Source organism: Tursiops truncatus, chromosome 13 (genome assembly GCF_011762595.2).
Source record: "Tursiops truncatus isolate mTurTru1 chromosome 13, mTurTru1.mat.Y, whole genome shotgun sequence".
In the NCBI taxonomy this organism is placed as follows: Eukaryota; Metazoa; Chordata; class Mammalia; order Artiodactyla; family Delphinidae; genus Tursiops; species Tursiops truncatus.
Genome location: NC_047046.1, coordinates 84113421 through 84127305, shown reverse-complemented (window position 1 = coordinate 84127305; position 13885 = coordinate 84113421). Strand labels below are relative to the sequence as shown.

At 40.8% G+C, this 13885-nt stretch overlaps 1 protein-coding gene across 5 annotated transcripts in view; it reads left to right on the top strand.

The window, feature by feature from the left end:
• The window catches only part of CYB5A (cytochrome b5 type A), a 41618-nt gene that overhangs the window by 19283 nt on the left and 8450 nt on the right, over positions 1 to 13885 (top strand). Inside the window, exons 3-6 of one of the 5 annotated variants that reach the window (XR_002176808.3) lie at positions 1172 to 1201; positions 3596 to 3619; positions 4901 to 4935; positions 6669 to 6770. Coding sequence is in view for 3 of the 5 variants with exons in the window: in XM_073790817.1 (XP_073646918.1) it covers positions 1172 to 1201; positions 6669 to 6857 (219 nt within the window). In the remaining 2 variants the exon portion in view is untranslated. Of the gene's footprint in view, positions 1 to 1171; positions 1202 to 3595; positions 3620 to 4900; positions 4936 to 6599; positions 8029 to 13885 lie in introns of those variants that run through there. The other 4 variants (XM_073790818.1, XM_019937211.3, XR_012325473.1 and 1 more) reach the window with 4 other exon arrangements.

Sequence of the window (13885 nt, the reverse complement as noted above, 5' to 3'; positions counted from 1 at the left end):
GAGAACATCATCTTTGGTGGCAATCCATGGACTGATTTTGCAGAAACGTAGGCTTGTTTTGGCTTTTATGTAAACCCAGGGCTGTAATAGGAATTTAGGCCCTTCTGCAGCATTTTAAAATGTACATTTATAACTTCACTCATCTGTCAACCAAAGTTATCAGGAATATAGCTGCAAACTTGGAGATGTGCAAACTTGGAATCTGGAGCAGACAGGTAGATCCCTCTCACCTCTACAGAGACCCTGGACCTCTCCTCAGAGCCAGTGCCTTCCTTTCTCCTCCCCCAGCTCTGGGCACGTTACCAGTGGCCAACCTGAAGGGGTGGAGGTGCTCCTAGAAGCGGGCTCCAACAAGAAAAAAACATAGCAAATAGCCTCAACCCCAGTGAGCACACCTAGAAACCATATGAAAAACAGCCATACAAAAAGTTCTGTTGCATCTAATTGATGCTTCTTGTAGTGACTGTGAATAAAGGAAAGGTTGAAGTAGGCTCTTTGGGGAAGCCTGAAGGTAGGAAATCTGTTTTAGAGCAGTTTCCGTCGAGTGAGACATGGTTTTTTTGGTGGTGGGAGATGGTACTTTGAGAAAGGAAGCTTCATTTATCAGGAAGGTTTATTCATCCACATATTTTCATCTTTATCTTCATATGTCACCAAAGCGAAATAGTTGTATGGTAATTGGAAAGGCCTTCCCTTAAAATGTTCCATCCTGTCCTTATTCTTTCCATTCCAAAGCTTGTGAGGGTAGAGCAGGTGGGATTTCAGGCTGTGACTGCAGCATTTCTGCCTCACCTGTGATCACCCTTTAGGGAGTAGATTATAACCCTATAATTGGGAGACTGCAGGAATTCACTGAGGATACCACACAAATTACACACACACACACACCCTACCCCCCCCCACCTCAAAGTGAATTTCAGAGGATAGAAGGGAAGAATCTAAGTAGGTCTCAGCTGCTCCCTGAATATATAGGCACTTAATCTGCTATTAATTTTTGCAGTCAGATGGATCAAACTGTGTATTTGATAACCTAGATGGAACCTAAAATGCTAATTACTGAATAATAATTTTTTTTTTTAAATCTCAGTAAAAGCGAGTACTTTGGAAATGGTAGTTTTACAGATGTTTTTCCTTTCATAATGGACCTTACTTTTTTTTTTCTTAATTGCAGGATGACAGGTCAAAGATAACCAAGCCTTCGGTAAGTGTGACCATCTCCAGTATCTCAGCTATAGTTATCTGCGCTGTATTTCATACCTGTCAAACTGGAGGGCATTTATTTACCTGAGGCCAGCTTAGGTCTTTCTAGGTTAGATGAATATGTACACTGTTGTCTCAGCAAAATTTTTTGTTTGTTTAGGCCGCTCAGTATATTTCATTAGGATAGCTTGTATATTCTTGTCACAAGACTCTCAATACTTAAAATAACTTTTTCACCATAATTATCAACAGATACCTTTTGAAGAGCTACTTTTTATAAGTAGCATTGTGCTTCTGATCTGAAAGATTTGACATAAGCCTTCTTTTCAGAGAACTTAAAATCTGAGCAGAGGTCTTAATACTTAAACCTTTAAGGACGCTACCTATGTCTTCTTCATCTTCATGTCTCTGGGACATAGTAGGTATTCAGTAAATATTTGTTGGTTGAATTTAATGCTAATTAAAGAACTTTTTGATGTATTTTTCCTTAAGGAAGAAAAATAATTCTAGTAGTGCTACTCTTATGCCCTGGTTCACTAGCCCTTCTCTCTGAACTGATCACCTCACTTAGATGACTTAGTACCTTTTTTGAGGCTCCTTTTTGGACTGTTGAAATTCTGTGATACATGAAGTTTTTTGCTTTTTCTCTAAAGTCTGTCAGGGAAAAAGTGTAATTTTTCCCATTAGGTGTTCAGTATGTTAGTAAGCTTGGTGCATATCATTCAGCTGTAGTAAAACAAGGATTTGCTAAGGCTTGTTACCTGAACTTGGAACTAATGTAGGTCCAGCCATGTCCTGAACCACGATTCCTACCAGCAGAAAGCAAGCACCAATTAGAGCTAAGATCTCCTACATAACTGTTTTACTTCTGAGAGGCAGACTCTTCCTTTAGAACATAAGTGACTTTGCTGACTTAGAGCAGAACTGGAGGAATATGGGACAGGAACTTGCTATTTTTCTTAGAGGCCATAAGCAGACACAGTGAAAGAAAATACATGACCACTTTCCTAGATTTATCTTTTCTGTGCTTCTAGTTTATCAGAAGAGAGTGTTCCTTGTTGGGTGTGTCTTATAACCATTCCATCTATCTCCAGTCTGATAAATGTACACTGTGGTCTGAATTTTTGTCTGCTGAAGATATTCAAATTGTGAAGGAATCTGCACCAAAGATTATTAGCTTGAACCTGCCCAAAGGGAAACGGTGAAGCTGCCAAGTTAAGATATTTGTAGACACAGAGACACATTTTTAAGTTAGCAAATCCAGGTCTATCAATTTGACATGGACGATATCATTAGTGGCAATACCTACTGATAGGATTTTGTGGTTGCAGTTTTCAAAACATTGCTGTGTTAGTGAATTGATTTGGTTCTCATGATATCACGGGGGAATTCCTGGACCTTCTAGGGAAGGTGAAGGCAATGAAACTCAGCCTTGTTCCAGGCTTTGACCTTGTTCAAGGTCACACACTGCAGACCCACTGCTAGCACCCACTTAAGGCTTGGCAGTTGCAAGTCTCTCATGCCTCCGTAGGCTCTAGCCTTCGCATCAAAGGCATCACTCCATCAGCAGTATTTTTAGGAAAGCCTTCCAGTGAAGAAATAGGCTAAGTGAGATGCAGTTATAAATGAGGTGACTTTGATTTGCAAAAGCTCAGTGGGCTTTGCATGCTTTTATTGAGAGCTTATCATGTACTGATTTCATTGTTAACCTTTTCCTGCTTGAAATTGAACCCCTCAAGGTCACGGAGTGAACAGGAGGCACAGCCTGTAATAAAGACCAGAGTCTTTTTTCCCTGTTCTGACAAATTTGTTAGTTACATACCAAAACCCAACTGTGGCCCAAGTGCTAATTCAAACTTGCCTTAACTCTTAAGCATCCCTGGGTTAAGAGCCTAACAGATAATAAGCAATCAAAAATGCATATTGTCTTTTACAGTTCAGCTCTTTAGAGGATCATTGTTGTTGCTGGCGGTGACGATGCACTAGTAGTGGAAGGCAAGCCAGCCAAGTTTCCATGCCGAGTTGTCAGCATGTTTGGTGAAATGCATGTGCTCGGTATAACAAAATAACAGATCCGTGTTTGCCTTCTGTTTACTATTTCAGGCTTAGCTGTCTAGTGTGACAATAACATTTTACCTTAAATGAACTGTTGTATTTGTTTCAGAACTGATTATGTCTTTCTTTATATGTCTCTAATAGCTAAATAATATTTTCTCATTGTCCAGTTACTTATAGTAATCCTTATTAATTTTATTCATCTATGCAAAATTTGAAACCTAATCTTGCAGTAGTTATGGATACATTTTGTAGTCTCTAAGATTTAATATTGCTTAAAAAGATAATAACTGTGAAGTTTTCTTTTAAATGACTATTTTTTTCCCTCCTCCTGTGTCAGGAATCTTAAAGGCCATGTTACCAGGTTGGTGGGTCTCACAACTGCTTTGCTTGCTCTTCCTGGAAGGTTTCTGCCTTTCCATGGGAATGTCTTTAACTCGCCTTGCTGTGTGTAGCTTTGCCTCACTGCAAATCGCTGATTGTTTTGCTAATGGTTTTTTACCTTGTGTTTTGGGAAACTACAGAGATAGAACTCTGTGAAGCTGCCTTATTTCTGGCTACCTTTCTTTGAGGCACTAATACTTTTGCTGGTGTGGCGCTTCAAAAGAATGCTTCTTAACAAGTTTTTAAGCCCGAAAAAGCTTACATTTCATTAGGCCTTAGTTACCCCACTGTTTGGGGAAGTATGCATCTTCCTAGAGCCATCCATAGTTCATTTTCATGGTACTGACAGGAAGGACCCCACTCAGAAAGTGCTGGAAAGTGATACAGGCTGTAACTGAAAGACCGCGGCATTTGAAGGTTTCTTGGTGGGTGACAGTGTGAAGTCAGCCTGTGACGCCTCCAGTGTCTTTTTAGAGCCTTCTTGACAGAGTTAAAGAAGGCCAGGAAAGGTGGTCCAGACTGTTACAATTTAAGTGATACTTCTTATTTTTTCTTTTTGGTTGACATGTCTTTTTATATAATCTGGGTACACTTTTACTTCATATGAGATTTGATGAAATAACTGATGTTTTTATTGAACATTTCATTCATGCATTTGAAAAATGAAACAAAGATAATGAAACTTTAAAGATAATGATAGGTTCTGTATATGTATAAATGATACCTGTGTTCGGTTTCTATGTTAAAGTATTTAGATGTGCAGAATATTTTAGGTAGCCTATTAATTTTTAACATTTTCTTTCAAATTATCTAATTATTTTTTCTTCTGAAAAAATGGTGAAATTAGGTATTCAGGTGAGAAGTTTATGATATAATTTTCCCTTTCAACTGTTTTTGAAGAATGCACTGAATAAGAAGAATGAATTGAATAAACTATTGTGATCTTGTTTTTTTTTTTTTTTTTTTTTTTTTTTTTTTTGCGGTACACGGGCCTCTCACTGCTGTAGCCTCTCCCGTTGCGGAGCACAGGCTCCGGACGTGCAGGGTCAGCGGCCATGGCTCACAGGCCCAGCCGCTCCGTGGCACGTGGGATCTTCCCGGACCAGGGCACAAACCCGCATCCCCTGCATCGGCAGGCGGACTCTCAACCACTGCGCCGCCAGGGAAGCCCTGTGATCTTGTTTTAAAACAGGTTTTAGTCAATTGAATAAATGTTTAGATGTTCCCCTTAACTTACTTTACTTTTTCTCTTGTGTTTCAGGAAACTCTTATTACTACTATTGATTCTAATTCCAGGTATGTGGTAGTTTTCTTTAAAAGCATTATTGTGATCAGAAGGCTCCTAAAATCAGAGTTGGACTGGGGGCCTCTTCCCTCATCCGAGGCGCCTCTGTTGCTCCGGCTCCCGCCGTGTGCCTCTCAGTGGACAGGCCAGGGGTCATCTCCACTTAGCACCCAGACTACCCAGGGCCTTCCCTCCTCAACTGTCTGACAGCTCCGACCATGGACACTTTAGAGCGACCCCAGATCTCACCCTCCAGCTGCATCTACCTTAAGGAACAGAACAAATGTAGTCTCCTGTTCCCCCGTGGCAGTCCTGTGACCTGGGCAATCTTTTAATCTCCAGGCGGACATTCCTCATTTCCTTCCTCATTTGATATGTGGTCAGTTTCTTAAATTGTCATGATTATACCTCCCTAAGCATGGCTCAGTTTTCCCTTGTCCCTTTTTTAGGTTGGTCTTAAAATCGAATGCAGTAATCCAGTGTAGCATGAATCACTTGTTCTAAGGACTAGATTGCTTTATTATAGTTTAAGATCATAATGACATTTTTGGCAGCTCTACCATCCTGACTTGTTTAATTGCCATTATATACATTTTTGGGGACTCAAGCTCAAAGCTACACAGTCCTGCTTATTAATTTCACCCTGTCAAATTTTGCTGCCCCCAGGCTGTCAGTGTTCTGGTACATTCCCTGCAGTATTTCCTTATTTCCTCTTGCTTTCCCCTGAAATGTCAGTCTCCTTCTAAATGGAAACTGAAAACCTACCAAATTACACTTATAATCCTTTTGCAATTTAAATCTTTATTTTGAACTTGATCTTTGAATGGGTTGATATGTGAAGAATATTAAAGGGTAGAAAGTTTATGACAGAAAATATATGTATACGTAGCTGTTACCGGCTCTTTATTCAGATTCTTAAACCTATACATTAATTTCTGTTTTCTAAGAAATTATAGGTTCAAATCTGTATTGAAGATCTTCCTAACCCTACCCCTGATATCATCTGTCATTTATAGTAGATCAAAAATTCTATGCATCAGGACCGAACAATGTGTAAATTAGGGATTTTTGTGAATTTACACCACAAGTTAAGGAATTTGGGCCTGTTGTTTATTAATACGTTAAACCTACTACACACATGTAAAGAGTAGATTTTCAAAACAAAATCACAGAATGTTGAGCTGTGGTGCAAGTAGCAACCGTAGTAATCCCATGCTTCAAACTCCTTAACTTTATGCTCAGGGGACGTGATTTGCCCTTGGCTATAGAGCTTGCTGACGGCTCTCTTGAAATGAGAACCTTGGTCTTCTGGTTCTCAGTTCAGTGCCATTTTCAATTCTTCACTTACGGATGTAACTAGAATAAAACCTGCTAGGAATATTCACTTTCGTGAACTTGTGATATGTAACCCAGAGTTGGTGTCTTTTTGATAAGTCACTAGTTCTAGGTGGCATCTGTCGGGGGAGTGATTCATAGCTCTTTGTGTAAGTACATAGAAACAGATCTAAATGGAACCGGGAGGGCTTTAGTTTTCTTATAAGGCTGGAAGGACAGACCAGTTGCCAGTATACCAGGACATGTGTTGTACTCACTGCACTTTCAGCAATTCAGTTACCTTTTCATCCAAAAAAGTTGGAGAGGTAATAAAAACATGCCATGGTGACTTTCATGGTAGAGAGAAGGAGCACAGTTTTGAGTGCCCTCCTTTGAACACCATGCAAGCATCACTGCTGTTTCTTTCCAGCTGGTGGACCAATTGGGTGATCCCAGCCATCTCAGCACTGGTTGTAGCCCTGATGTATCACTTCTACACATCGGAACACTAAACACGTTCTCAGAAGCCAATGGAAGAAAAGACTGCTTTGGTCTGGGGAGAAAGAAGCCACCGTTAACTGCTTCAACTGACAGAACCCTGCACCTGAAAATGATTTGAATACACCTGTTTTCCTTTCCTCCTGCATTAGACACAAAACAAACGAAAAGAACTGTCCTTTCTGCTCCTGAGCGTTTAGAGCGTGCCTTTTTATCCATCAGCTTTGTTTTGATGTTCCACCACTATGTCATTTGCTTATCGTGGGCACAATCCTTTAAAACATACCACCATGTTTGGCTGTCTGTTTGATATGTAATTGTCTTTAATGTTTGGAATCTGATTATTTGGCGGTCATTTAATTTGCTAATCTTTCAGATCCAAGTTGTCTGTCTGATGTGAGCAGGGATGTCCTTGGTTCTCTTCTTGTGCTGCTTCATCTAATTGAATAATCAGGTATTGAATGTTTCCAATGTAGTTTTTTTTTAAAGGAAATTAAGGAAGGCCCAGAAATAACAGCTTAAAGATTTCTAATAATTGTTCCACTTGAACAATCATATAGATGATAAAAAGAGAAAGTGGCCTGCAAGACCTAGAAAAGATACTCCATCTTTTCTTTGATTAAAAACACCAGCAACATCAACAAAAGACTGTGAACCATGAGAGAACATTACCACCGTCCATTCTCTCAGCTTAAACATGTCATTCCGAAGAGATTCTCAGCTATACAGGTTCTCAGGTTTTACAGACTCCTCCTGCAGAGGTGAAAACTGTTTACGTGCTCCTGTAAAGAAATGTTGATTCCCTAATTTGTAAAAACACACATGTGAAAGAGATTGTGGGACATTTGGAATCTGATTTTTGAAGAAATTTAGCTCTGGTGATGGGCCATGAAGAACTCTGGTGTGGACTGATTGAGTGGACTGATTCAGTCATCCCGTCTTTGTTTATTATTCTCTGCCCAGTGCTTTTTTCTTTAAATGTCGAAACTTGAGAGCTGAATTTACAGACTCGAAGTACTTTGTAGTTAGCAATGATTGTCCATTGGCCTGCTCGCCGACTGACGAGCCATGGAGTTCTTCAGAAATAACTAAACACATTGGAAAGGAATTTGTTTAAATTACAGAGCATAGATTTTTATAATCAATGACATGTATTACCCTCTGCCTTTTTTGTCACTGGAAGTTAGAGCGAATGTAGGAGGGCAGTGGGGCAGCTGTCTCTATCACATGGGAAAATACCTTGCAGAGGAATCCTTTGTTTAGATTTTAATAAACATAAGCCTGGAACAAAATCATGCCTCTTGTAATGGACTTGAAGTGCCCGACACATCCCTCTGCGTTTTGATACATCGACAGACGAGTCAGCAGGCTCTGCTGTAACATGCTGTCGTGACTGTGTAATCATGGATAGGTCAGTAGCTAAATAAAAATGACTGTGGAACCTTCACTCTGCTTTTTGGTGCTACCGTATCAAGGATATCCATGTCGAGTTTCCACGGTTCTACCTCTAAGATAGGAGAGCAGTCGGTTCACTGCTCCAGGCGTGGTTTTCAGCATCATTATGAAGGGTGTGTCTGGAAATAAACAGTATAACCAAAGGGATTAAGGCAAGAAATTAGTGCCCTGGTGAGCATTTCTGCATCTGCCCTCTCCCACTCCCCCACCCCACCGCGCCATAGATAGGGGCTCTTCAGGTTCCTGTGAAGCTTGGAATGAAATGACCACCAAGCTTGCACTCCTCTGCCTGGCCCACACGTGCAGTGAATGTTTGCATGTCCCCCATCTGGATCTCTTAGAGAAGAGCTTGCTTTAAATTTGGATGAGATACTTGGTGTGTGAAATTTGAACAAAGCAAATCATACAATAATTGCGATATTTACAGTTAAAAGCCATGTCCTGTCTGTGTGCAGAAATCTCTGTGAGTCTGGGTCGGCCCAGCCTCCAGACTCCTTTCTGCTCTTCTCTGGCTGCATGTGTGTTCACTGTCACCTTATCTGGAGGCCCAGTTTGGTTTGGCTCCAGATCAGGGTGGGGAGCTCTGCTACTTGGGATAGTCCAGCATTGCTCTCAGGGACCAGGGTCCACTCCTGTGCCATCGGCATTAGCAAAGACAAGCTTTCATATTGTCCCTGCTCTCAGCGGGCCTTACCAAGTTCCTGGGAGGAGCAGGCATGGAAGAGAAGGCATAATGGTGGGGATCGTGCTGGACTTCTATGTCTGCTGTGTCCAGCTGCTCAAAGGCTGGGCAGGCTGGGGGAGGGCCAACAGGAGAGGAAGATGTTTATGCAGGAAGCTTGGCGTCAGCCTCAGAAACAGTAGAAAAAGATAACAAGGGATTCCCGTAGTGAGTGGGGGAGGGGGTTCATCTGGAGGCACATTTTGTAAAAGATCAACAGATGTTTGAGAATTTCATTGATCACGAAATCATTATGTAAGTTCTAAAACTAAATCACAGTCTTACATGTTTTTTGACTGTCAAATGTGAACATTTCCATCAAGATAGAAAATGAAGCCCAAGTTGTAGGTGGGAATGATGCACCTGTCAGGGAAAGTCCTAAAAAATGGAGAAATAGGTAACCCTTGTATTCCTGCTTCTCTCTACTGTTCCCTCATGCCCGGGTATCTCTACCTAGTCACTCCTTTTTCCTACTAAGGCAGATGACGCAAAGAATCCCATAAGTCATGAAATTCTCTATGAACCAAACAAAAAGCCCATGTGAAGTTTGGAAGTAGAATTTCTTAAATAAAGGCTCGTTGTTTTAAGGAGGGTGGGTGGGCAGCTGGTCTTTCTGATCTCATGGGTGGTCTCTCCACATCTGGTAGTATTTGGCATCTTCTCGAGGACCAAGCTGAAGTTGACTCAAGGTTTCAGGTTGGCCTTGAAACAGTTCTACTTCCAGGGGTGCGGCTGTGGGTTGACTCCACCTTCATCATTCCCTTTAAAGAAGAAAGAAGCAAGTGAAACAAATATGCTTGTGTCTGCAGCGTAGGTCCTCCAGAAAAACGATGCAAAAGGTGCAATTGCAAAAATTTTACCTTCAATCCAAATTAATTTAAGAAACCATTAAAATGACATGTTGTCATTTTTAGATAAGAAAATTCTGTTTGTTTTAACATTCTTGGAGCCATGGGGGAATTCTAGAAATAACTGAACAATTAGAAGTTCTGGTAGAAAGAATTTACCCGATACTTTTAAGTAACATTTATCTTGTGGTGAACATTCAACAACTTTGAAAACTCTTGTTTCATTGTCCTAATATTTTATTGATAAACTGAATTTATTTCACCTTTATGATTATGCTTGTCATGTCAATAGCTCTTCAGGAAGAAGTCATTTGAGAATTATCAGATGGAAATATTTAATACATAAGTAATTGCATTACTTTCACATTCGTTTTCTCAGTTAACCAGTTCAGGAACAACAAAAGATTCATAATTATCTTGGAAGAAAACATAGGCATAGTTCTTTATGATTTTGGAGTAGGCAATGGTTTCTTAGATAATGATACCAGAAGCACGAACTACAAAAGAAGAAATAGATAAACTGAACTTCTTCCAAATTAACAACTTCTGTGTTTTAAAGGACCCCATCAAGCAAGTGAAAAGACAACACACACAATGGGAGAAAATATTTGCATATCATATTTAATGAGGAACTTTTAAAGAACTCTTACAACTCAATAAAAAATAACCCATTTGAAAAATTGGCAAAAGATCTGATTGTACACTTCTCCAAAGAAGATGTTCAAAGCCAATGAGCACATAAATGATGTCCAACAGCATTAGTCATTAGGAAATGAAAGTCAAAACCACACTGAGATAGCACTTCACACCCAGTAAGAAGGCCATAATACAAAAATCTGGTGATAGCAAGCATTGACAAAGATGTGGAGAGATTGGAACCCTTGTGCATTGCTGGTGGGAATGTAAAATGGTACAGCCACTGTGGAAAACATCATGGCAGTTCCTTAAAAAACATTCCTATGATAAACCATAATGGAAAAGAGTATTTTTAAAATGTATATGTATAACTGAATCACTTTGCTGTACAGCAGAAATTAACACACCATTGTTAATCAACTATACTTCAATGAAAAAAAAAGTTAAACATAGAGTTACCTATGACCCCAAAATTCGATATGCTCAAGAAAATTGAAAACAGGTACTGATACAAAAACCTGTGCATGAATGTTCACAGCAGCAGCATTCATAATAGCCAAAAGGTGGAAACAGCCCAAGTATTTGTTCATCAACAGATGAATGGATAAAAGATGTGTTATATTCACGCAGTGTTGAATTATTTGAGAACAAAAAGTACTATGCGTGATACAACGTGGATGAACCTTGGAAACGTATGCAAAGTGAAAGTGTTACCGAACCCAGGTCCAGTTGCTCAAGGCTCAGAAGCCAATTCTTGAGAGACAAGTATTGGTAGGAAAGGAAAGGTTGCTTTATTTCGGAGGCCGGCATCCCGGGGAGAGGGTGGACTCCTGTCGGAGAACCAACTCCGGATGGCTGCTCAGGGCACAGGGGCTTTTAAAGGGGAGTTTCAGGGGGAGGGAGGGAGCAGAACAGCACAGTCTGTTCCGACAGTCATCTTGAAACCAGTAATGTGGTGGTCTGGTCAGCATCACCTTGGTTGTTTTAAGTGCAGTTAATTTTTAGTTCCAGGGTTTGTTCCTATTTCTTTGAGGCCAGTTCTCGTAATTGTGGCAGCTTATGTCATGGCTTCAGTTTGGTCATCATGTAGTCATCCTCTCCCTGGTGGGGGGCTTCAATATCTGCAAAACAGCTCACAGGAGATGGCTCAGAATATTATCCGCAGCCCTTAAGGAGGAACTAAAGGTCCTTGACTGTGCTTAATGATTAGACTAGTATTGTCTGGTCTCCTTTCACTGTTTTCCTTTGTTTCTGCATTTTCTCACTTCTCTGATTAACCTTATTCTTTGGCTAAAGTTTTTCCACAGACAAAAGGCAGGCTGAGGACATGGTCGGGGGACAAGGACCATAGAGTCCTGCTCTGTTTCGAAAGCAGTCCCAAAAGGCCACATATCGTATGATTCCATTTATATGAAATGCTCAGAGTAGGCAGTGGTTGCCTGGGGTTGGGGAGAAATGGGGAGTGACTGCTAATGTGTATGGGGTTTCTTTTGGTGGTGATGAAAATGTTCTAAAATTGATTATGGTGGTGGTTGCCCATATCCGTGAATGTACTAAAAAACATTGAATTGTATAATTTAAAATGGGCGACCTTGTATGGTGTGGGATTATAATATAGTTCAATAAAGCAGTTATTTAAAAAATTCAGCACAAAGTAAACATCCCCTACCCACAAGAAATTGGTCTTCTCCCGTGTTCGTTGTCTTAGAAGCATCTGCCCAGTTCATGCCAGCAGCTGGAGTTCCTCACATCCCGCCCACCCACAGCATCACTTCCTGAAGTCAGCACTCTGTTAAAAGTGGCCTCCTGTAAGATGTGGGATGTGAAGCTAGAGAAGGGACTCTTGCTTTTTTACTTTATATTTTGTCCTCATATATTATTTGAATGAAAATGTTTGACTTTTGCAATTAAAAATAAGAAATAGCTCTAATGGTCTGTCTACTCTCTACCCAAATCCATCTCCCTTCTCCACCTGCAGTGTCACTGCCTTAGTTCAAGCCTTCAGCTCTTCTAAATTTTTGCTACAAATCCTCCCTGGCTTTTCCCATCTGGATCTGTTATTTCTATTCCATGATGTATCTTTTAAAGCTTGTCCAATTCCTGGGACATAGGAGGTGTCTATTTGTTAACTGAATAACTAAAAAATGACTGATGTCCCTTAGCTGGTCTCCCACCTCACATCTCTATTTCTAATCTCTTATTCCCATTATCGGATTATTTTTACTGAGACACCACTTTGATATCACTCTTGCCCAAAAGCCTTGGCGATAGCACCAAGTCCAAGGGGGTGCTGAAGGCACTTGGCAAACTGCTCCTCAGCCTGGAAGGATATTGAGCTTTAAGAACCCCAGTTTTGTATATTGGAATACAGGTGCGTTTAGACTCTAGTAGTTTCTCAGAAGTGGCAAGAGGCGGAGAAAGACGTTATCTGACAAGCCCCTGATATTAGCATGTCAAATCTTGTTCGCTGGTGAGGCTAGGTTAGTACCTAGACCTTGGAGCCTGTCCAAAAATGGAGGGCGAGGGAGGGTGGAAGGTTATCAGTTGCAAACAGGAAGGAGGGCAAGGCTGGTTACACACCCAGAGGTCAGGAAAGTTCTAGGCTCTTGGAGCTGAGTCTGATTAACTTCTGCTAGTTACTCTTTATCTCTGCCGAGCTGCAGTATCTCATGACTTCAGCAAACCTGCCCCAGACCTGAGCCTGTAGACTCTTCCAAGCTGGTGAAGTTTACTTGGCAGTGAGCCCAGTCCCTAAAAGCCTTCGTTTTAACTAAAACCTATAGGCTTTAGGGGCCCCAAGGGGCACTCTCCTCCTGGGAACATAGTGATTATTTCAGCGTTCAAGACTTACCACTGAGGCCAACAGTAACTAGAGAAAGCATATTTCTCTTTCCTCTTGGTGTGAGCTTGGTCACTGATTTGCCCCGAGACACTGAAGCACTAACTAACTCATAGGAGAATTCCCAGCATATACAGCTAGGAGCATCTCTCAATGTTTTTGGCTAAAGTTTTCATATATTAGAACAAAATCCTTTCAGGGAAATCATGGGGTTGATCATTGCCTTTATCTCCAATGCTCTTCACTGCTTGTTATTTTTCAGAATCATCTCTCCTGGGCATTATGCCCCTCCTTGGTTGGTTCTCTACTTTTCAAGTTCAAACTGGATTCCATAACCCTTTCATTTCTCTTCTCATGAACCTGTTCCCTCCAGAGCCAATGTGTGGCCCTTTTCACCTGTGCCCTTATTCTGTTTAAAGCTCTCGCCCGCTGAGGGATTACAGAGGACCTATTCTTCCTCAGTTTGCTGAGTCACGCCAGGGGAAAAACACAACAGCTCTGATGCATTACATCTTTATAAAAATTAATTCCATAATGCTCATAGGATTTCCTTTCTTCCCTTTATGATTTTGGGTTGCCTGTCTCCTCTTCCTATTTTTAGAATGTAGTCGAAGCCCCTTTAACTGTATGGTTAGATGGTTGATTACTCA